This window comes from Euprymna scolopes, chromosome 23 (genome assembly GCF_053919585.1).
Source record: "Euprymna scolopes isolate OS-2025 chromosome 23, ASM5391958v1, whole genome shotgun sequence".
NCBI lineage: Eukaryota > Metazoa > Mollusca > Cephalopoda > Sepiida > Sepiolidae > Euprymna > Euprymna scolopes.
The window spans coordinates 1934814-1961036 of NC_136504.1; the positions used below are offsets into that span (position 1 = coordinate 1934814).

General features: G+C 29.0%; 1 protein-coding gene across 44 annotated transcripts in view; it reads right to left on the bottom strand.

The window, feature by feature from the left end:
- LOC145245733 (CUGBP Elav-like family member 3-A) overlaps nt 1–26223 on the bottom strand; it is a 979738-nt gene that overhangs the window by 61511 nt on the left and 892004 nt on the right. For 8 of the 44 annotated variants that reach the window (XM_080107294.1, XM_080107292.1, XM_080107296.1 and 5 more), the window contains 7 exons: nt 21800–21955; nt 21371–21542; nt 13104–13199; nt 10472–10609; nt 10263–10325; nt 7255–7335; nt 6082–6225 (listed from right to left, as the gene is read on the bottom strand). In XM_080107294.1, the coding sequence (XP_079963420.1) occupies nt 6082–6225; nt 7255–7335; nt 10263–10325; nt 10472–10609; nt 13104–13199; nt 21371–21542; nt 21800–21955 (850 nt within the window). The remainder of the gene's footprint in view (nt 1–6081; nt 6226–7254; nt 7336–10262; nt 10326–10471; nt 10610–13103; nt 13200–21370; nt 21543–21799; nt 21956–26223) is intronic. The other 36 variants (XM_080107304.1, XM_080107291.1, XM_080107301.1 and 33 more) reach the window with 7 other exon arrangements.

The window sequence follows — 26223 nt, forward strand, 5'->3', positions numbered from 1 at the left end:
GTCTAGAAAGAAAGATATTGCTTATATTGTTGCTTCCATATTTACATCTGTACACATGAAGATGTGTACTTACTTAGATATACATTTAAATAACTATGTAAATATGTATATATGTTAAATACACTTATATTCACACGATTTGTTAGATATTGCTATTTCTAAAATATTACAAAGTAATTCTAAATTTTTCTGGTAAAAAATATGTACGAAAATCTGTCTTGTATTTCTAAACATTAAGAAATGAAAAGTTGCCAACTGACCGAAATAGTTTTAATTCTGCTTAAAAACATGATTGATGCCACATTTTTAACAAGGCTGTTGATTTGAAATTTTCACCTGTAAGTTTTGGTGGGGCTACCAAATCCAAGTAGGTGGCATTTTCTGAAAAGATTAACTTTGCTCCACTTAATCCAACAATATTTGGTGGAAGGAGAATAAATGATAAAATATGTCAGTGGCATAAGAAGAAAGTTGTCTCCAATCAACTGATAAAGAGAAGATGCGGTTAGATTGCATGCTAATAGAAATCGTTGAAATGCTTAGCATTCAAATAGAAGAAGGAAGACATTCTCTTTTTTTTCGGTTTTATTCTATTTTCTCATTAAGAATCAATTAAAAATGAATCATAAAACTTCAGGGCCTGTTAAAAACGAATAATATTTTTTTTTTTTTTTTTTTTTTATTTAATTCTCTCTTTGTGAGAAAATCTACCAATGTCTCCATGTTAGGTGACTTGTGCTCCAGTTAAAATATACAAAGCATCGAAGATTTTTTTTTTCTAAACAACACTGGGCAATTCCAACACAAGCAAACAATAATTATAAGTGCATAAACACCACATAGACTGGATGAAGGAATTATTTCACTCAACAATAAAATTCACAACAGATAAAAACTAAAAAGCAAGCAAGCAATTAGGCTTTTTAGTTAGTTGATGCAGCTGACACCTAGGTTAAAACAAAAAAAAAACGTCTTTTAAAATCCTTTGGATTTTAATTTCCACTTTTAAATGTGTGTGTGTGTGTGTGTGTGTGTGTGTGTGTGTGTGTGTGTGTGTGTGTGTGTGTGTGTGTGTGTGTGTGTATGATGATTTTATATATTTGGCAGTGAATATGTGATACATGTGGAAACATGCTGGAAGAAAAATGTTTATTATTGGTCGATTTCAACAAAGCTTCTTGCTCTAAATTAAATTGATTTATTTCTTGAATTTTGTATGCAACTGAAGAAAATGAAAACTCGTTTATTGGTGGGTTTTGTTTCGTTGAAATAACAACGACATTATTGGAAAATTGGTTTTTAACAAAGTTAAAAAACTGAAATCAATTGCAGACTAAACTTAAGAAATAACTCAATACATTAATGATGATGATGATGATGATGAGGAGGAGGAGGAGGAAGAAGAGGAAGAGGAAGACGAAAGAATGATGTTTTTTTGCCTCTTAATGAAAAGAAATATTATTATAAAATCTCATAGTCATGCATATACACAAATCGCAGTAAAAATAAAATAAAAACATTAAGGATTTATTTAATTTTTCAGCATTTTACAAAGATGTCTGCCATTGCAATAAAACTAACAAATTTGGCAAATAAATAAAATAAATGAAAAACTGATGTGTATGAAATAAGTTGACGCTACCGATTTTTTTTATTAATGAGAATTCTGGTTAAAATGAAATACTGACAAATTACCTGCTTTTACCTTTATGTCCGCCGTATATTTCTAGTTGTCCTTCTTCCAGGTGTTTGCATTATTTCTTGTTCCAAACATTAATAAAGATGGTTGTGTCTGAATTATTAAGATTAGCACGATACTCTACCCACATTCCTCCAAATTTGTTTTATATTAAACTTTTTTCGTCAGTAAAAAGTGAACATGATTGTTACATGATGAATATTTCATGAAATAATCCTCACATTATTAGACCATTCTCTAATATTTTCATCTTCACATTAATAGATTATTCTCTTATATTGTCATTATTAGGTCATTCTCTTATATTGTCATTATTAGATTATTCTCTTATATTGTCATTATTAGATTATTCTCTTATATTGTTATTATTAGATTATTCTCTTATATTGTCATTATTAGGTCATTCTCTTATATTGTCATTATTAGATTATTCTCTTATATTGTTATTATTAGGTCATTCTCTTATATTGTCATTATTAGGTCATTCTCTTATATTGTCATTATTAGATTATTCTCTAATATTTTCATCTTTACATTAATAGATTATTCTCTTATATTGTCATTAATAGATTATTCTCTTATATTGTCATTAATAGATTATTCTCTTATATTGTTATTATTAGATTATTCTCTTATATTGTCATTATTAGGTCATTCTCTTATATTGTCATTATTAGATTATTCTCTTATATTGTCATTATTAGATTTTTTTCTTATATTGTCATTATTAGATTATTCTCTTATATTGTCATTATTAGATCATTCTCTTATATTTTCATTATTAGATTATTCTCTTATATTGTCATTATTAGATTATTCTCTTATATTGTTATTATTAGATTATTCTCTTATATTGTCATTAATAGATTATTCTCTTATATTGTCATTATTAGATTATTCTCTTATATTGTTATTATTAGATTATTCTCTTATATTGTCATTATTAGGTCATTCTCTTATATTGTCATTATTAGATTTTTTTCTTATATTGTCATTATTAGATTATTCTCTTATATTGTCATTATTAGATCATTCTCTTATATTGTCATTATTAGATTATTCTTTAATATTTTCATCTTCACATTAATAGATTCTTCTCTTATATTGTCATTATTAGATTATTCTCTTATATTGTCATTATTAGATTATTCTCTTATATTGTCATTAATAGATTATTCTCTTATATTGTTATTATTAGATTATTCTCTTATATTGTCATTATTAGGTCATTCTCTTATATTGTCATTATTAGATTATTCTCTTATATTGTCATTATTAGATTTTTTTCTTATATTGTCATTATTAGATTATTCTCTTATATTGTCATTATTAGATCATTCTCTTATATTTTCATTATTAGATTCTTCTCTTATATTGTCATTATTAGATTATTCTCTTATATTGTTATTATTAGATTATTCTCTTATATTGTCATTATTAGGTCATTCTCTTATATTGTCATTATTAGATTATTCTCTTATATTGTCATTATTAGATTATTCTTTAATATTTTCATCTTCACATTAATAGATTCTTCTCTTATATTGTCATTAATAGATTATTCTCTTATATTGTTATTATTAGATTATTCTCTTATATTGTTATTATTAGATTATTCTCTTATATTTTTATTATTAGATTATTCTCTTTTATTGTTATTATTAGATTATTCTCTTATATTGTTATTATTAGATTATTCTCTTATATTGTCATTATTAGATTATTCTCTTATATTGTTATTATTAAATTATTCTCTTATATTGTCATTATTAGATTATTCTCTTATATTGTCATTATTAGATTATTCTCTTATATTGTTATTATTAGATTATTCTCTTATATTGTCATTATTAGATTATTCTCTTATATTGTCATTATTAGATTATTCTCTTATATTGTTATTATTAGATTATTCTCTTATATTGTTATTATTAGATTATTGTCTTATATTGTTATTATTAGATTATTCTCTTATATTGTTATTATTAGATTATTCTCTTATATTGTTATTATTAGATTATTCTCTTATATTGTCATTATTAGATTATTCTCTTATGTTGTTATTATTAGATTATTCTCTTATATTGTCATTATTAGATTATTCTCTTATATTGTCATTATTAGATTAGTCTCTTATATTGTTATTATTAGATTATTCTCTTATATTGTCATTATTAGATTATTCTCTTATATTGTCATTATTAGATTATTCTCTTATATTGTCATTATTAGATTATTCTCTTATATTGTTATTATTAGATTATTCTCTTATATTGTTATTATTAGATTATTGTCTTATATTGTTATTATTAGATTATTCTCTTATATTGTTTTTATTAGATTATTTTCTTATATTGTTATTATTAGATTATTCCCTTATATTGTCATTATTAGGTCATTCTCTTATATTGTCATTATTAGATTATTCTCTTATATTGTTATTATTAGATTATTCTCTTATATTGTCATTATTAGATTATTCTCTTATATTGTTATTATTAGATTATTCTCTTATATTGTCATTATTAGATTATTCTCTTATATTGTCATTATTAGGTCATTCTCTTATATTGTCATTATTAGATTATTCTCTTATATTGTCATTATTAGATTATTCTTTAATATTTTCATCTTCACATTAATAGATTATTCTCTTATATTGTCATTATTAGATTATTCTCTTATATTGTCATTATTAGGTCATTCTCTTATATTGTCATTATTAGATTATTCTCTTATATTGTCATTATTAGATTATTCTTTAATATTTTCATCTTCACATTAATAGATTATTCTCTTATATTGTCATTATTAGATTATTCTCTTATATTGTCATTATTAGATTATTCTCTTATATTGTCATTATTTGGTCATTCTCTTATATTGTCATTATTAGATTATTCTCTTATATTGTCATTATTAGGTCATTCTCTTATATTGTCATTAATAGATTCTTCTCTTATATTGTCATTAATAGATTATTCTCTTATATTGTCATTATTAGGTCATTCTCTTATATTGTCATTAATAGATTATTCTCTTATATTGTCATTATTAGATCATTCTCTTATATTGTCATTATTAGATCATTCTCTTATATTGTCTTTATTAGACCATTCTCTAATATTTTCATCTTTACATTATTAGATTATTCTCTTATATTGTCATTAATAGATTATTCTCTTATATTGTTATTATTAGATCATTCTCTTATATTGTCATTATTAGATTATTCTCTTATATTTTCATTATTAGATTATTCTCTTATATTGTCATTATTAGATTATTCTTTAATATTTTCATCTTCACATTAATAGATTATTCTCTTATATTGTCATTATTAGATTTTTCTCTTATATTGTCATTATTAGATTATTTCCTAATATTTTCATCTTTACATTAATAGATTATTCTCTTATATTGTCATTATATGATTATTCTCTTATATTTGTCATCATTTCATTAGATTATTCTCAAATACTATTATATCATTAAATTATTAGATAATTCTCAATTATTGTTATCATTCCATGGAGGTTATTTTATAATATCTTCATTATTCTATGTTATGATATTGTTCACTGGAGATTATTCTCTATGGTTGTTTAAATTACATGGAGCTTATTTTATAATATTGCTATTAGTACATGGAGTTTTTATCACAAAAAACGAAGCATATTGCCACTTGAACGTAAGGGGCTACTATCTCAGGCAATGTTTTCCTTTGACTTAGAACCATACTTTAACCAACTATAACATAGGGGTTAATCCATTATGGTCTTATCATCGTATGATGTTTATACCCCAAGATTATTATTTGTTGTTTTTTACATCATTCGAGATTTTCCTGCATCAATGACAAATTCGTTCAGCAAATGCACATTTAAGCTAATTCGTAAATTTACTGTAAAATGTTTTGATTTTCAAACTTAGACAATTTGAATCGATTAAATCATAATAATTATAGCATTTATATTTAACATTTCTGATGGCCCCAATTCTGAGTCATGCAATTACTTAATTCTTTATCCGACCAGAAAATAAATATGTAGATTTTAAATTTGCCTAAAGCATAAATTCTTTACTCTGAATAGAACATAATTACAAGATAATCATTTGAATATGAGAGAATAAGCAATGTTTTTGTTACTCTATTCTGTAGAATTGTCAAAGAAACTTTCATAACACATCGAATCATAAATGAACATGTGAAAAATTTGAATATATATTCAATTCTTTTAAAACAAATGTATATTTGATATAGTACGAAATGCAACAGATGTACAAGTGATTCGAATATTCATTTTAACAGAAATTAAATGGAAGTTACTAAAAACTTTCTATAAAAAGAGAAAACAAAAGAAAAATATTGCATTACTTACCGAAACATTTACTTTGATTTGTTGCTCGGTCAACATAGACTTTGGCACTGATTACATTTCCAAAAGGCATGAACATCTGAGCGAGTTCAGCATCTCCAAATTCCTGTGGCAAATGGTAGATGAAAAGGTTACAACCCTCAGGTCCTGAAAAGGAAATAAACATCAGCAACAAAAAAGGATTTAATTTTTTCTCAATTTTTCGAAGTTTTGTTCTTTTTGATCCAAGCAAAAAACACTTCTACTTAATTTTGAAATCGCATTTTCGTCAATCTATCAGAGCTAAGTTTGAAATGTAATTTTTGTCAGTCTGTAAAGCTTAAGTTTGAAATAACATTTCCATTTGTCTGTATGGATTTTTGCCAATCTTTCAGAGTTAAGTTTCAAATGGAGTTTAGGCAGTCTGTCAGAGCTAAATTTGAAATGGATTTTTGGCAGTCTGTCAGAGCTATTATAAGTTTGAAATAGCATTTTTGAAATGGATTTTCGTCGGTCTGTCAGACTTAAGTTTGAAATGTTATTTTTGTTGGTCTGTAAAGCTTAAGTTTAAAATGGCATGTTCATCCATCTGTTAAAGCTAAGTTTGAAATAGCATTTAGAGCATTCTGATCGAGTTAAGTGTGAAATGGTATATTTAGATGCAATCACACTTCTATAAAAAGCTTTATCTGTCATCATTTGGTTGTTACGATTACATTTAAAATTGCATTTTCTCACTAGCTACGCAAATTGAATGCATCTTAATCGTATCCATTTTATTGTTTTGAATTCTAGCATAACCTCATCAACCCTGAAACTGAAAAATCTCAATGAAATGTTTTAATTTTCTAAAATTTCATTAAATGAACAAATCCTCATTTTACATTTTACTATAAAAATGCTAGTCTATAGATTTGATTTATTTAAATCTATAATATCCGTATCTTAGGATGAACAAATGATTTCATACCTATCAACATTAAACATAAATTGATCATTAAATACTTAAAAATTTGTTTAGAAAAATGAGAACATCTGAGGAAAGTTAAACTTTTTGCTTTAAATTCCATTCTCTGAAAACGTTGGCTTTCCAATTGTGGAGAAATTATAAATGAAATAAAAGTTTGCTTTATTGTCGTGAGTTAATAGTTTGAAAAGAAAACAGCTAATAAGATAAGTCATCATGATCAGCCTTACCCTCCTTTTGTGCTGTGGGAAGGATTGTAGCATGCTGGGCTAATGCTTGTTGAAATTGGCCATAGGCAGCAGGGTAAGCAGCTGAAAAAACAAACACATGAGAAACAATACAACAAAAAGCAACAGCATTATTTGATTCTCTTAATTTTTGTAACATAATGATGTACATCCTTTTTACTTTCCTATAAATTTTTAGATTTCTAGAATCGTCTATGTGCATTATACGCTTCCCCCATACATAACCGTCTCGAATGCAACTAATATGACATTCGACATCTTTCTTATTGGTCTGTTACAATAACTTTTTTACTAGAAGATATGGAAGCACATTTTTTATTTATGTTTCTTTGGGTAGATTTCAAATAAAAAAAAAACATTGCACAAAGCATTTACATTCTTAATACCATTGTACGAATCAAATTCTTTTAAATATTTCACTCGATAGTTTCCAAAAATGCCCCCTTGATTCTGTTTTATTACTTAACATTATTTCTGAATTCATTTCTGTTGTGGTGTTAGTGATTGAATAATTGATGAGGAAGACACAGTAACAATTAAATAAATATGTATTAACAGAAATACATAAAACAGGTAATTGAGCAATATCTTTGCACACTGCTCGACTAGTGGTGATGGCCATACTCTCTGCGTGTCTATCCCTGACTCCTTTGGTAAACCAATTCTTGTTACCGGGGAGTGACATCATCGGACAGAAGTGACGTCGTGGAATAGTTCCTTATTCCAGGTAGTAGGGGTGTGTCTCCAACAATTTCATTCCATCTTAAAGTTGTTCATCCTATTGCTATTCTTAATTGAATTTAGCAACTTGTTCCAAAAATATATTACTCTATTAACAAAAAATTAATTGGTTAATTTATCTAGTCTTTGAAAATAATCTTCAAGATCGAGTAGACATATCCTTTTACTAAAATAATTAAACAATAATGAAAAAAAAGGTTTTAAAAATATAAAATTAAATTGAACGAAACCCTATTAAGTTAACAATTCCTTACATTTTACTAGCGAGATTGAGTTGCCTGGCATTGGCCGGCCATAAAATACACTTAAATATGGTATATTAATTTGTCTAGATTTCGTATATATTATTATAGAGTTATGATTTCAAAAGTAAAAAAAAAAAAGTATTTGGGTGGCGCCAGCTACAACCGAAACCGAAAGCAAAACTGTAGAATTCAAAGCTGGTGATGTTACCACTGTACCAACGTGACACGCATATGAACTGATTAAAACTAAACTAAGATGAATGTACAAAATCTATAACGATTTTTTCAATTTTAACCCCTTAAAAACTATTTTAACCGGCTAAAAACTCATAAAAGAACGGTTTGTAAAAAATGCAATCATTTGAAGCCCCACTCTGCAACTTTTAGTTTCGGAAGAGATAGAGTTTAAAAATATGGAGGCAGACAGACACAGAAAGTTTTATCAAGTAGACTACAAAAATGCTAATCTATGAACTTGATTTATTTAAATCTATAATATCCGTATCTTAGGATGAACAAATGATTTCATACCTATCAATATTAAACATGAATTGATCATTAAATACTTAACAATTTGTTGAGAAAAATGAGAACATCAGCTGATAAACGTTAAACTTTTTGCTTGTATTTTCTTCAATTTTATTTTAACAACTGAAACATTTTTTCTTTTGTTGCTGAAAAGTTTGTAAAATTTATGCATTGATAATTTTTCTAAGTTGAAAAGTAACTTTTTTTAATTTTTGTTCCTTTATGAGAATATTAAGCAATAACTTTATTCAATCAAATGATTAGCATCATTGAAATGTATGGAAACTAGACAAAGAATTATGCTTACTTATAGCATCACCCATTTTAGAAGAAAGTATGTCATTATTAGATTATCAATGTTGTTATCGACATCATGACAAAATATAATAGGAAATGTTGGTAGTTTGATATTGCATGAAACTTTCATTGTGGCATCAGGTTTTAAAGAACGTATCTCTCTATTCATCGTTGATGTTTTACATTTATTAAATACTTTTTACATTTGTTCTTAATATATTGAAATTTGCATACAGTTTCAGTTTCTCTTCTATAATTAATCGTTTTTAAAGAATATACAGGGTGGAACGATAAAAGTGTCGCTCTAAAGTAAACAACACTACAGCTTTATTTTAAAACTTTTATTGAAAAAATCAATTCCGGTAACTTGATTATGTAGTAGAACTGATATCTATTCAATGTAGCCACCTTCAGTCCCAATCACCACCTCGATATGGGCCCAGTGTCTTTTCCACAAGCGTTGGCAGGAACTTGATGAATACTCGGCGGATGATGGCGATCAGGCTGGCTTTGGGAGGTACTGTTGGTCATGTTCTCGACATATGACCAAACGAAGTTGTCCAGCGGGTTCAAGGTCGGGAAGGGGGGCAGTGAGGGAAGAGTACAAAGTCGTAGCACTCTTTCTGAAGCCAAGCCTGGGTCTCTTTGGACTTGTGGGCTGGGACTGAGTCCTGTTGCCACACCCAGGGTCTGCCAGCGGCCACCTGATTGCACCAGGGGATCATCACACTGTTCAGTACATCCAAGTACACTTTGGTGTTGACTTAAAAAATGTGAGGTGGCATGATGAAACCACACCAAAGACCATAACCGTGGCTGGAAACTTTGTTTTCATCATCTTGGGCACATCCCTGTTATTCATGGCAATCCAGCGACGCATTTTGAAGGTGCTGGCAATGGTTCTGTTTTCATAACTTGGATCAGTAGAGAGCATGAGTTGTACAGAGGTGCATCTCCATTTTCACTCGTTCAACATTGTGTCACTTTCAGAAATAATGGAACCTCCTATCGCTCTTGGGATTTGTAAACAACTGGCCAACTGGTCTGTAACAAAAAAAGAAAACTGGTTTTCATCAAACGGAAATGGAATCATGTCGTCTTTTCTAGGGTGACAATTTTATCGTTCTATCCTGTATTAAGAAGAACAAATATTGAAATATGAGATTTGTATCTACTTACCAATTCCTGCATAAGGCTGTACTGCATAGGCCTGGAGTGGATCACCATTAGCAACTGCTTGAGCTGAAAATAGTAAATAATATTTTAAAGAGATACTGATTCAAAATAATAACTCATGATTTTTTAGTTTAGGAATTGAAATAAAAAAGATGAAATAAATTTTTAAATTTCATAAAATACCAGTTGAATAATTTTTAAAATATACTTACACATACCTGGATAATGTGGAATACCATTGGCATACACTTCTTGGGCTTGGCTGTTAGCTTGAGGAACTGGGAAACTTGTGACTGTGGGAGAGAGCATGTTTGGAGCACCATTAATAGCTGCTGGAGATGTTGCTGTGCCTGAAAGACAAAAAGAAAGACTAACATTTATCTGGGTATATCTTTTTTAATGATAAATCCCTACGACATTACAAATCACTTTGTTCATCGTAATGAGCTAACCAGATTAGTTTACAATTCAGAAGACTAAGGTTGTATGGTCAGTGATGAGCAGGCTTGTTAGCAATGATGATGTTTACAATTTAGTTTTGGGATGACAGTATAATCAGCTTTGAAAATCCCATTGTTATTTACATTGTATTTATATTCAAGAGGAATATATTAACTGGGTCTTTAGAAAATTTTTAATGTGTGACGATTTGAGGATATTTGTCAGCAAAAAAATATTTTTTGTAGAATTAATGAAACATTTATGAAGTAAATTTTGAATTGGTAGTGAAATTAGAAACACATTTCTTCCACATTTTGGATTTTTCACTTTCATTTATTTTGCAATTTAAAAAGAAATAAAATTCATTTACTTTTGTTCTTATATTTGAAAGGAATCTTGAATTCATTGAAGATAAAATGTTAAATTTTAATTTTTTTAAATAGGCATTTTTTTCTGTTAATGAGAACACTTCTTTTGAATTCATTTAGGATATTTATTTATGCACACAAACGCACCAAAATTTCAGTAAACACAAATATACAAAAAAAGCTACATGATTTGCAGTTATTGTCTGTGTGTCATACACAATTTTTCTAACAACTGCATTTATTTTCATGCACAATACAAATGATGAATTACTAAAAAGACAAATCAGACATTCAGTTTCAAATAGAGAGAAAGTAAAATAAAATAAAAAAGACACCAAAAACAAGAATTATTTCTAATATATTCGACTGACCCGAAATATCCTTATTTTCTCTATTTAGATTAAGATAAACTTAGCTTGAAAACAGACTTTCCCTATTGGTGAATTATAATGTAAAAAAAAATTAAATGCAAATAGTACTACTTTTGTATTGGACATTTTTTCTGTTTCTTTTTAATTAAATCATCTGTTGTCTTTAATGCTGTTATTTAAATCTTGTACGTTAATTTTTTCAGCAGTTTAATTTCTAACAATAAAAATTCACAAAGAAACAAAGTTCTTTTTTCAAAAATTTAAAATAATTCCCCTATTTCTGTTCAAAATTAACCATTTTCTTTTTATATACTTTTTATAGCATATTTTAAAATGAAGTGAAATTAGAAATTCTGGTTATATAATTATTCACAAGATTTTAAGAAATTTGTTTCAGTTAATTGATAATAGCTGCATTGTTTTCAAAATAGCCAAACAATGAAATCAACAGGAATTATTTGATGTATTCTTATTTTGCGATGAGATTCATTTAGAAGAGAAACATATAAACGATGATATAATAATGTCAAGAGTATTGCCAATCAGTTAGCCTTCTCAGCTGTATATAAAAGAAGGGTGTTCCAAAAGTAATGCCTCCTATTTTTTATTCCGCCTGAATGGATCAGAGGGGATTTTAAATTGCATTGTTATGATGACTAAACGTGCATTCATAATCTAAAAGTTTCATTTCTCTGTTGCAGATATTGACGGCATAAGACTCTAAGAAAGCAACCCCCTGTTATAGACGTGCATCAGAAGCAGAAATATGTCGTTAAATTCTTGGCAAGCGTGCATTGAGAATGGTGATGACTATGTAGGAAAAAATTCTGGAGTACAAAAGGTCTTTCGTTTTAATGATACCACTCTCGTTTTTGTAGTTTTTCAACTTTTCGAGTTAAAAAATAGGAAGCTTTACTTTTGGAAAGACTCGTAAATAGCAGAATCATCTTTTAACTATCAGAATGAATGACTTGGAAATCCTGTGTTCTCAAATATATTTACGTTTCATGTAACGGCAAATCAGATATTTAATGCTGAATCCAATAACTTTGATAAAAGTTTGTATGCTTCAAGTTTTTAGTAATATCTTTTAATATTTATTCATGCTGAAAAGATAGTTCTTATATGATTAGTTTTTAAATTTGTTTTGTAAATAGACTGTAAATGATAGATTTTATTTAACCAATAAATGGAACCTTAACAGTCATTACTACTCCAGGGAAGAATGAAACTAAGAGTAATGATGATTAAAAGTTGACTCTGCACTCCCCAAAGATCTCAAATAGGAGCTTCACTACAGGATCGATATTTGTGTAGACTTACAGTGAAAGTTTTAGAGATTATTAAAAAATATTAAGTAAAAGTAAAAAGATTTGTTCGACTTTTTACGATCGAATAAAAACCTACTTTAGTCTGAAGTAACGAAACAAGTTTTCTGCCATTTGAAATGAGATTAAATGAGGTTATAGTTACATGAGAAAATGATGCTGCAATTTGTAAGAAACAAAAACTGTTTTGATTTCCTGCATTCAAACTGTTGATAAAAAAGGGGAGAATTTTTAAGGAAGAACTTGTGACATGTTACATGAGGAGAAGAAGACTCCGACTGAGGAGTTAACCTTTTGCAACTTGTCACACATCTCTGAGATTTCAGTACAGCCTACCTAGATCGGGGTAATCCATTATTTTCCCATAGAGACTGCTGTCGGCAATAATCTCTTCATTCCTCTTGATCATGGCTCGGTGATAGGAAGCTGAAACTAGTAGAAATCTTTACTTATGTCACGTGTCACGGCCAGAATAATAATAATAAAAAAAAAAAACAAGGGCGGGTTAGATCATAACTGGGACTGGCGAAAATTATAGACACGCACATACAACGATATACAACAACAAGAACAAAAATATACAGGATGCTTTTTTCTCTCTTCTCATTTAATAAATAGTAAGACTTAGATTTCAATTTAATATTTTAAAATTCATTTGTTTATATCCCTCGAATAGATAATTACAAATTAAAATGTGTTTTTAAATATGAGAAAGTAGGTTTTTATGACAAATTAATTTACCTTTTCTTAAAACGTTAATTTTTCAGACCACAAATAAAATAATATTTTTCAGATTATTTTTGACTATTGTAAAATGATAGGAATAGCATTTTAAGAATATCATTTTCTTAACCATAATATTCCAAGAATACTAATGGAAAGTAACTTACACAAAAATGTACGTTGCATCCCAGAAAATTTCTTTGGAGAATGAAACACAAACGCTTTTGCATAGTTTCCATGCCACAAGTATAACGCTACTAGGTTATGTATTTATGTGTTGAGCACTGTTAAAGTAAATACTGATATATATATATATATATATATATATATATATATATATATATATAAAGTAAATACTGATATATATATAAAGTAAATACTGATATATATATATAAAGTAAATACTGATATGTATGTGAGATATTATTTTATAATATATATATATATAATAATAATAATAGAAATAGTGATAATATATGAATTGCTTATGACTTATGGATTGAATTATCAATCCCTTTCATTAAAAAATAAATACGAAAAGTTTTAGAAAAATAGTTTCAGTATATGTAAAAAAGTTAATGGTGTATATGCAACAATTTTTCCCTCGTAGCATCTATGTTTTTTCTAGGGTATTTTCTTCTTGGAACGATCTATAAATAACCCACACTTAGTGAGCTTTTTTTTATGATTTTAAAAACATTCTATTTCATCTTCCACCATTTATCTTTTTCAAAAAACAAATTCTTTTATGGATTTATGTGGGTCTTTGATGAGTTGTTTGATCTACCTATACCATTCAACGAAACACATGTAAGACGTACCATAATCAAATAAAATTATATGGATATGATTTATATATACTTGTGGCATTTGAATTGTTTACAAATGATATATATAACATATAACTTAATGGCCATATATTTTCATTATTTATTATATATATATCTCTTATATTTGAAGTGGAATTAGAAATTTTGTACTATTTCATTATATATATATATATATATATATATATATATATATATATATATATATAGAATGCAATTATAAACAGCTACATGGTAGGCAGCGAAGGATCCCCGTTTTCTATTTTAAAAATTTTAGTTAAGGTCTTCTTTTTTTCATCCTTATATAGTTAAATTCTCTTTTATAATTGTAGAATTTGGAGAAATCGGTGTATGCAAGCGCTAAGTCTATTTCTATTTAATAATTTTAGTTAAGGCCTTCTTTTTTATCCTTATATAGTTTAATTTTCTTTTGTAATTATAAACTTTTTAGAAGTCGGATTATGTAGGTGCTAAGTCTGCGATAGGTTAAATTTAGTTTTTTTTTTTTTTTTTCCCGGGAATTTAAATTGCATTCTTTAATTTTATTTTTACATTTTTTTTTACTCAAAGCTTCTTTAGACTATATATATATATATATATATATATATATATATATATATATATATATATATATATATATATATATATATATATATATATACTTATATATATATATATATATAAGGAGTAGGTAGGCTCTGCCTATCACTTGGTTTCTACACTCTTTTGTCTATTAGCAAAGCACAGAGGTACCATCACATTGATTCTTCCGTGCTTGGCTTTATATCTTGGCTAGGACAATGAGCACCGTCCCATTTCTCTTTCCCTCAAACTTGACAAATTTGGATGCTAGCTTGCGATTTATTTTCACACAGCTAGTCCAAGTTGCTCTTGTCTGACAGGTTGAAGGTACAGATTTGATAGCTTGTCTTGCTGCTTTTTCTGACTAACAGTACAGGATCTTTAACTCTTAATGCTCCCTAAGAGTAGCTGCTTTATTCTCGTTAGTATAATATAAGGATAACTGTAGTGCCATATCTCGCTTGGAACAGGATCCTGCACTTGTCTCTGGCGGGCTTTACCCCCCCCCCCAGGGCAAAATGCTGTACATACAGACTCAACTAATAGTCTACTTGTGTATGCATACTGGCATCAGTAAACAGCAGATATCCCAGCTAAAACTGAAACAATTGCATAAAACAAAAAACAAGATGGAACCACCCATCTAAACACAACTAGTTCGACCCTCCCATGAGATTTACATTCACAAATATACGACGGTCAGATGTTATAGAATCATTTTTCCTTGTTAACTCCCTGAATATTCTAACACTGTTAAACCAACCTACACTTCTCAATCCCCTTCAATTGCTTTGAAGTGATTGGATACCTTTCACTGTGCCGTAAGCATGCAGACAGATATATGTACAATCCTCCAGAATGTGAGAGATCGGCAAGCTTTGCTTCCTGGTCTATCATTACTTATTCTACCTGTGACTAATATGAGAAATTCTCAGCCAACTCAAGAACGCTGATCACCTCGGCAAATTGGTAGATATCACTCTTAATTTTTCACCCAAATCTAAAGAGCCATTACTCAAAATAATTAAATACTATAAAACGGCTGATATGCCCCATGGAGTAATATATTTTCTCTTCCTACTGAATAGTGCATAAATGAAGCAACTGAAGGAGTCAAAGCATTGAACCACATGGAAATTCTATAGCAAGCCGCACTCTCTTGAATGCTTAATTTCAACCTGTATGGCTGCCATTGTGCAAAAGCAGAAAGTGTTCCACCAATATGACTGCTGTAAGTCAGGTAGAAATAGGCATTTATTGAAGCTAGAAATCATTGTAAGAGTGAAATAGCTACAGCCAAGAGAAGATATTCCAAAATGATCAGTAAACGCATCGAGTCATAGAAATTAGTAATTCGCAATTTCTGGAAAATTTATAATAGTGTAAGGAATAATGAGCAATCTACGATTCTCCCCCTATCCAACAATTATGATGTCACCTGCATGACAACCGAGAAAGCTGAACTGCTGGCCTGGCGGTTCACCTCTAACTTCATTGTAGAAATCACAAACCACTCCGTCTCAAATTTCCTTTTGCAGACAGGAGCCACACTCGATGATTTGATAATAACGTCTTCATATCTATCATAAAAAGCCTAGAGACTTTTAAGTCTTATGAACAAGCCTGTTATACTATGGATATCCTAACGATCCTCCTTGAATGTATGTACTGTGCACTGGATAAAGTGAGAGAAACTAGGGCAGTAATCAAGTGGGGTTTGTACTGTATTTTTCCATCCAAATTTGCTTGCAGCAATTATACTCTGACCAATGGATTGCACCACCTGTCATTAGAGCTCTGAAGAGATTTTGATACATACAACACCTAATATTCCGAAAGGATCACCCATTCAGTACTGACCAGACTTAATGTTGTATAATTTTGGTGATCTTACAGAAAACAGTGTGTCCATATGATTATAATATATTTGCTACAAATTTAATGATCTATACATTCTCATTGGTGTTTTTATCCATTTTGAATATGTGAATAAAATTTCACTATTGTGTCTGAAATAATGATTTCCATGTAGCATAAAATGTGTTATTCTTAATCTGAATAAAGTTCTCCAGAATCATAGTATGTAAAATCAAAGCATTATAATTTCACCTGATTTTATGGAGTATGGAGGTTGCATAGAAATAAGAATGCTTGACAGATATACTGACAGTTAGATTTCTTGAAACACTCATCATGTCTAGCCACACCGAGGAGTTGTGATTACACACACACACATTATATATATATATATATATATATATATATATATATATATATATATATATGTATATGTATATATATATATATATATATATATGTATATATATATATATATATATATATATATATATATATATATATATATATATATATAAAACCCTTTTAAAAACGGTTGTTCATGTATGAATAATACAGCAAATTCTGTAGATATGAAGGACTCCCTATCTTTTGAAATAGAGATTTATAACAATAATAATAAATAATGGCAAATTATTCATATCAGAACATTTTAATAAAGGTTAAGGGTTTATTAATTCGTCAAAAATGTATGAATTTATGCAATGCTTATATATTTGAATACAAATGTATAAGCATTGCATATATTAATGTATTGATGTACAAAATATATCAATATACTTCTGATGAATTAAAAGAAACTGCAGTAAAATATTCCGTATGCACTATCAGGCGGCGCATATTTCCCGGTTGTAAAATACGCTTAAATATGATATTTTAATTTATGCAGATTTTGTATTTATTATTATTATTATAGAGTCAATTTTCTATTGATTATTAGATTGTGCCTTATATATAGGAGTGACCTCAGCATGGCCCGGTTATAAAATATGCTTCAATATGATATTGTTATAGAACCAATACTCTATCAATTATGATATTATACTCAATATATAGTAATGATTTCAAAAGTTGAAAAAATACGACTTTGGTACTAATAGCTAGAACGAAACCAAAACATATGGCTGTCGAGCCTTATTTGTTACCATCTGACCATACGCATACAAAAAGTTTTTAAAAATAAGGCAAAAAAAAATAAATGTATATTTACACATGCATAGAAATAGCATGTTTAGTCGACTTATGCGTGCCAAGTCCCAATTATAAAAAAATTTGACCACTTAGCAGCTATTTTTACCGGCTAAAAACCAAATCGAATTTGTCCACAAATTTGAATCCCTTATATGTCAAGTTTTAAGTCTGTGAACCAAAAATTGATAGTTTAGTAGAGACTGTTCCTCAGACAAACAACAAGGTCACTTTTATATAAATAGATAATCCTGATTGTTACCAAATTTAGTTCTTTTTTAAAATTTATAAATAGTATGTATTTAATCAAAATGTGCTCACTATTTTAAAATGTAGACCAATTATATAAATAATAATAATAATATAATAATATTATTAAGGCTTACATCTACATGGTTGTAACCCTACGGTCTCAGAGCTAAATAGTTTTCTAAATAAAATTTCGCTTGAATCACCTCCTTCCTCCTCACCTCATCTCACGCTCTTATCAAAAACTATTACCTTGCGTAAACAAGTTGCAGGAATGCAGGAATACCTCGATTTAAAGAATAGATTTAATTCAGTTTAGTTGAGACTATAGAGGGGAAATATTGATATGCCGATGCAAGCCTTATTATTATTATTATTATTATTATTATTATTATTATTATTATCATTATTATTATTATTATTATTATTATTATTATTATTATTATTATATATCTATATCATTGTGATTTATGCCAAGCTAATGATGTAGCGGTTAGAATTTCTGTCAATCTTATCTTAAAGTACTTGGCTCTCTAGCCACATTAAAGAGCTGTGGTATAGCGAAACTATCTACTTCTACTTGTTCTGTTGTGTAAAAGGTCAAAATGTTTGCATTTGTCTTTATCATATTGTTTTTGGAGAGGAGAGTAAATAAATAAAAACATTCAATATCAGCCAGAATAAATAGACATAACATAAATATTGATTCAATTAAAAACTTTTTGGCAATAATGTTCTTATGAAATCATTCCTGATTCATGCAAAAAATATTTTGTTCTTTGCAAAGTAAAAATTTTCATTTCTATTTAGATCTATTTAGACTTACACAAAAAATGAACATAATTAAGAAAAACCCAAAAAATAAAACATACATGTGAATTTCACATAAACAAAATATGGTGCGATTTGACTTTAATAGTCTCAACTCCATTATTGCAGGAACATACATGCAAAAGGAAAAGCTACATGGAATGCGATAAAAAAATCGTTACAGCAACCAAGGACAAAAATAAACAAATTGTATGATAGTTAATTTTGTGAATATATTATCTGTAAAATTAATGCTGAAGAGACATTTCTATAAAGAATATATAATCCAAATGAATTTAAGCCAAACCCCAACAGTAACACTGAAGACCCATAATTCAATCCAATTAGAAAGCAACAGCAAAACGTACCCTTTATTCTGGCCGTCATTTACTCACTAGTTGTAGTGCTGATTTAGACATTGAATTCGGTTTTTCATTTTTCATGAAATGTTGTATGGTGGCCATCTTGAATTTTAGTGCATTAAATGGAAACATTAGCCAAGCTATTTCTTTTGTATTTTCTCATGAAATATATATATATATTTTGTTGGTTCATTGAAGATAAAGTTCTTTTATGGTTTTATCATTTGATATCGTTAATAAGCCGTTAACTGTAGCACCTCTTAACAGAACCTCTTTTTTTATCTTGTCCAGAATTAATTTTCCGGATTGATAAAGAAAATGGATTAGGAATGGATAGAATAAGTTCACAAAACTTCTGTTTTAATTAACCAGTTGATCAAGAGAAGAGTCTATCAAGAATGTATATGCAGTATGATGATGTATAAAAGTTAATCTTGGCCAGTGAGAGTTGAGGATATGCATTGCATTGAGAAAAATAATATGAGAAAGGAATGATTGATGTGTAATATGAGTCTTAAAGGCAGACTTAGTTCTGATGACTTCAGAGGAAGATTAAATTCGGACAGTATAGGGAGAAGTATTAAGAAGAGTATACTTCCATAGTGTGGTCATATTAAAAGAATAGATGAGTTTTGGGATTAATAGATGTAAAACAGTCGAAGTATCAGGGTTATTTGACAGGGAAAGGATAAAAAACATGTGAAGAAGTGATAAGAATAGACTTGAGAAAGAGGGATAAAGACCTGGTCAGGTTAGTTTTTAAGTAGATTTCTTAAAGCCACCCAACACATGCTAGCAGGTAGAATGGACGTTAAAACGATTTTTTTTACTTCAGAGTCATCACTCATCAAGGCCTGAAGGATAAGGGTTACTGAATGTAATATTGTGGTAGTATATAATAATCGTTAACGGTGTAAATTGAGTAAAATTTGATTATTTTATGGGGGACGGTTCAACAAAAACTTTAAAGATTTGGAGACTATTATGCTGTATTCAACTGGGAAGCAGGCCAGCGGAACAGTGTTCCACAAGGGGCAGTTCTGGGAAAGAAGCTTTGTTTATGAATAGACGGATGATGTGACTGCAAAATGGTGGGGAAATATATTGTGGTGGGAATTCTTATCAAAATGCCAATAAATTCTTCCCAATCCTGAAAATCATGCCAAAATAAGAAATATGATCAGTACCTCCCCTCCACCCTATTAATACTCAATAATAATGAACCATGAATTTGTAGTACAAATAAGAAGATACATTTTTGATCATCTCTAAAACGAGGAGCTTAAATGTGATTTTCTACTTCCTTAAGCAAATAGTCCTTGTCATCTGTATAAATCAGTTATACTTATTTATTTTCAGATTCTATTAGTAATATTTATCAATATCCTAATATCTCAAATGTAATTTATGTGGATGTGCTTAGCAAGAGTTTTAGTTAACAAGTATCCGTAAACCTATTTATGTAATCATAATTACAACTGCATTATACCTTCTATAGTAAGATATATAAATTTAAGTCGCATGAAACGTTTATTTAATAATGATAATAATAATAATAATAATAATAATAATGATAATAATAATAATGATAATAATATATATATATATATATATATATATATATATATATATATATATATATATATATATAACAAATACAAAAGTAACTGATCACAATTGGTTGAGTTTATCAATGTCACCTCATCAATGACTCTTTATACAGGCAACTTTTTTTGTACTCGATAATTAGTTGAGTGAGACTTTGAATTACTTCAACTCTTTCATATTACCCAACTTACGAGACCTTCTATCAATAAACAATGTTTTGGTAGATTTCAGTTTTATGAACATAACAAATATAAAAGGTGCTGGTAACAAGATTCACATAACCATGGAGTATTTATAAAGTAAGGGATGTTTAAAGCAGATACTCAGCAAATTTAAAAAAAATGACACGCATGCACACGGATAGAAGCTGAATAATAAAGATTTAACAAATACTCACCATTTGCTAGCGTTCCAGTTGTGGGTGTGATGGCAGCCGTCGTGATTCCATTTGGAGCTCCTAATGGATTCATTGATTGAACATGTGCAGCCAGGGATGCAATTGGACTAGCCAAATATGTACCCTGGGTAGCGGCAGCAGCCATAATTGCAGCCTGTTGCTGCATAAGTTGCTGAAACAAAAACAGCATTTTCTGTATACCTTGCTCATTATTACTCGATGGACGCAAACAATTCATAAAACTTCTAAAAATTTATATTGAGTAAATTAAAAATTATCTGACTATTCCATTAATTGGTTTATGAAAACATTTACAAACATGAAACATTTACCTATCATTAGTTTATGCAGTTGTTAGCTTTATATTGCAGCTAGGTAAAAATGTTGTTTTTTATTTGCTATTTGCTCAAATATCAAGAAGTGACTCACCTGTGTACTGACTTGAGTGTATCCCCCGTAAGCACCAAACTGTGTCAGAGCAAATGGATTTAACAGACTAAGGGGACCGGCCATTTGCTGCATCCGGCGTAGTTGTCTTTCTTTTTCTGTGTCAGCAAATTTCACAACAAGACTTGATGAGGCACCCTGCACAAACAACAGAAAAGAAATGAACAATTCAGTTTTCTAGTTTAAACTTATTAGAAACAAATCAAAATCGAGAAAGATATTGCTGATAGAAGAAGTGAGTACGGTGTTAGTTTTAATAAAGTCAACTTTATTGGTTAATTGGTTGTTGTTTTTAAGTTGATCAACTTTTCTTGTCAGACTGTCAAGAGGTTTTTTTAGGGTTTTGGATTTTCTTTTCACAGTTTTTCATTTTTAGTTGATTAGAAAACCAGTAGTAGCACATTTCTGAGTAGTGGTCATAAAAGGATAAGCTTTATGGAAAAGAATAAAATTATTAGCAATATTGATAATACAAAAGCTTATGGAATCAGAAGAGTTCTTCATGCTGCACTTAGTTTTTGTTTCGTGCGGAATTAATCTATTAATTCATGGCAAAATATTTCTGAAACAAGTTGCCTAATCAGATGCAGAAGAGCAATAGACCATTTACGATAAAATGAAATGAATTCAGAAATGATGGTTAGAAAGAAATTAAGAGGAAATTTGGGAGAAGTATTGGATTAAATATGTAACAGAATTGAATATTGTCAAAATGTTCTGTGTAATGTTCTGTGTAATGTTATGTAAAAACCCCACAATTTTGTAACATTGAATTGAGAACACAGTTTAAAAATTAAAGTTGTAGTAGTAGTAATGTTAAGAATAATTAGTTGCAATATTTTATATTGCATTAAAATTAAAAACATTGATACAGTTTCTGTTTGTCTGTAAAATAAGATAATGTCAGGAAAATTAGTCTCTTCAGAATGTTTGTTGAGTAGATTATATATGCAGGTTTATTTTTTTATCAGACATTTGAAAGTTTTTTTTTACAGTGCTATTTTTTCTCATTTTTTTCATTGTCGTTTGAGAAAGGAAACTGGCTTAAATAGGAAATTTGGAATCTGATTATCAATTTAAAACTCATTATCTCAATTCGAAAACATTACTGCTTATCAAATGTTATAAACTATGATGTCATGGGAACAGGATAGCAAGAACAATTTTCTCCTCATCCTCCGACCCCTCTTTCTCTCACATATTCTACTGTATTCTTGTATGAGTGAAAACATATTACAATTACAAACATAATGCCTTTTAAAGCAACATTTTCTATCCAATCATGCTTCAACTTTTAGAGCAGATATATACAATTATTATAAGAATTAATTTTAATAATAAAATGTTTTCACGGATAATGAATTCAAAATAACGTGACACAAATGCAAACAATAAGAAATTTTCTTTTAGCTTGAAATTGTACAAAATAGAAAAGTACGAAATTTTCTTTTTTTGGCAAAAAAAACAAAAAACAACAACAAAAAAAATAAGAAAACAACAAATGAATTTTAAAAATGATGCCTAAAAATGTCTGATCCTATCAACTGAGATTGATTTACTAAAATAAAAATTTAATTCAGAGATTTATTGAGAAGAAAATATTTCTTGTCGAATGATATTTGGTTAGTATGTATTTTGACAAAAAATTAAAGAAAACAAATGTCTGATGTGATTAACATAAAAATGAGTGAAAATGTTGATTGGGAAAAATTGAATAAAACCTGTAAAACAAAAAGTGTAATAAATGAAATATTGAAATGCACAAAAAAAAAAAAAAAAAAAAAAAAAGAAATGTAATGGGAGCACAAAAGAAAGGAAGAGAAATAGCAACTTTATTAGTCTTTTTGGAGAGTTGCTAGCGGTTTGTGGTTAATATCTGGATTAGAATAATGCAAAATCTTTTTTGTATTATTTGGATGCATCGCACTACTGTTCTCATTTTGAGTGTCTTTTGCACAACGTTTCTGTCGCCTATACTCCTAATGTTAATTGCGTGGATGACCGAAAAATACAATTGCGAATTACTTAGGACCTCTATCCAGTCATGGCTGATGGAGCAAGAGCATACTACCCGTTAAGTAAATAAAATTTCCGTCCAAATTTCAGAGTTCGACAGAAACATTCCCGAATTCAACAAGATACACCTGAAGAAAGTCGGAGGTTACATCAACCGAAACGTTGTGCAAAAGACACTCAAGATGAGAACAGTAGTCCGATGAATCCAAATAATACGAATAATCAATCCTCATCTCAAAAATTCAGAAACGCAAAATCTTTCCTTTTTATTACAGTTCTTTGCGATTCTATTTTAACTTTGAGACCATGTTCATTTTGTGTGGCAGAATAGGATGGAGCGCATGCGTATATCTAGACGAAGACATGTAAAATTTATAAGTTTTTGTTATTGTTTCAAAGGATCTTGGAGAATCATGCTATTTAAATTCCTTAGTAACATTCTATTTCTATCATTAAAGGAAAAATTTCCATTTGAGTCTTTAACACATCATGCTTAAATGAAACACATTCTCTCGTGGGTTATTCTGAAACTTGAAGATTTGTTTTATTTTAATGTCTTATCCAACAATATATTAATTCATTCGAACCAGAAATTTTAACATTTGAAATTAATTTTCACGAGCATATTAAAGAATATTTGTATCGTTGTTGGTCAGAGAACCAACATTATTAGTCATAGTTTTGTTAGTTAAATGCCAGGTAATTATCATGCAAATTGATGAACGGCATCCCCAAAGCATACATACCTTTTTGTTTTAGCTTAGTTAACGTTAAAGTTAGATGAATAAAACAAAAAGAAAATAACAATCAAGGGCACACACCTATACAACCACCCATACACTCAGATTTGCACAAACAAGCAATGTTTTCAACTTTATTTAACAAAAAGCAGGGTTAATAGAATTTCTATCTTATGTGAACTGTCTTTTGTATAGAACAGAAGTGACTAGGCCAACAAATTGTTTCCAGTTGTAATGGAAGATAATATTTGATTAATAAAAATGTTCGATAATTTGTGAGGCAATTATTAACCGAAGACGTCATATCTAATATATTTTAGTCTTGTTTTATGCCCATCGTTTTGATCATCCAGTGGTGTTGGGCGAGGTTCAAACTTCCGTAGAAACTGAAATCAAACTGGTTTGAAGCAAATTATTTCTGAGTATAAATCAACTTTACTACGAAATAAAGCCAACTCCATTATTATTCAGCGCTAGACAGTCGATCATTTATTTGGGGTTTGACATACAACAGACATGGTAAGAGTGTGGACATAATGAGGGGCCCTTATATGTTCTGTTCTTTGAGTTCATATTAATTTGCATATTTCACTCCATTTCCGACCGTGAACTGAACTATTATTTAGCAAAATTCTTCGCCCTTCTCTGATGACGCTATTCCTGATCTGGTTTTCACTTGCTTTCTTCGTTCCCATGTTTATCAGTTATTTAACCTTTAACCCTGTAATAAAGTTTGTCTTTAACCAATTCTAAAAGTACAACTAAACGAAAATCAACCATCATTCAAAACTAGCTAACATATTCGATATTCAGTAGGAACCGAGAGATTTGAATCTCATAAAAAATTCTTCTTATCTTATAATCGAACTTTAGAGACAGAAACTAGAGATGCTGAAATTATCAAATTTGTGGTGAGGTAGAGTGAGAGGCTTAATTGTTTCAATTTGAATAATCACCAATCTTATTATGTTTTTATAATTGAAATAAGAAAAAACAAAGCAGCAGATTGTATTTTTCTCAATGAATAATTTGTTTGTACACATTTTGTTGCACAGAATCAAGCTTTTATAGATAAATTATCCTGTGAAGGTATTACATCTATTTTGTGAATGATATATTCGTCTGAAGCACTTATGCATCTTTCATTTTGCTCTCACGTACGCCATTCAGAAACACCTGTGAATTTCAGTATTAAGATGGATTAACATTGGAGCCAGAGTTGCTAGATGATAAGCTGAACCAGTTCCTGAAGTGGATTAGGGATAAATCAACCACTTAAAATGAATTTGTTACAAGCAGCTAAACTATTGAGAGAGAGAGAGAGAGAGAGAGAGAGAGAGAGAGAGAGAGAGAGAGAGAGAGAGAGAGAGAGAGAGAGAGAGAGAGAGAGACCCAGCTTACAAAGTAATTATTTTAGATTTTTATTTTCCTCTTATAACAAGAATTTATTTTTTTTGGTTGGGTGGCGTTTCGTGCTAATTTTTCACAGAATGCTTCAATCTGGTTTAAAATAAGAATTTCTCTTAAAATTAACATTAGAAGAATCATTCCATCTCGAAATAGCAGCAATGTCCAAGAGCCAAACCAGAAGGAATTAGGAACAGATTATTCTGCTATTATTTATACTTCTTGTTATAGTTTTAGCAACAC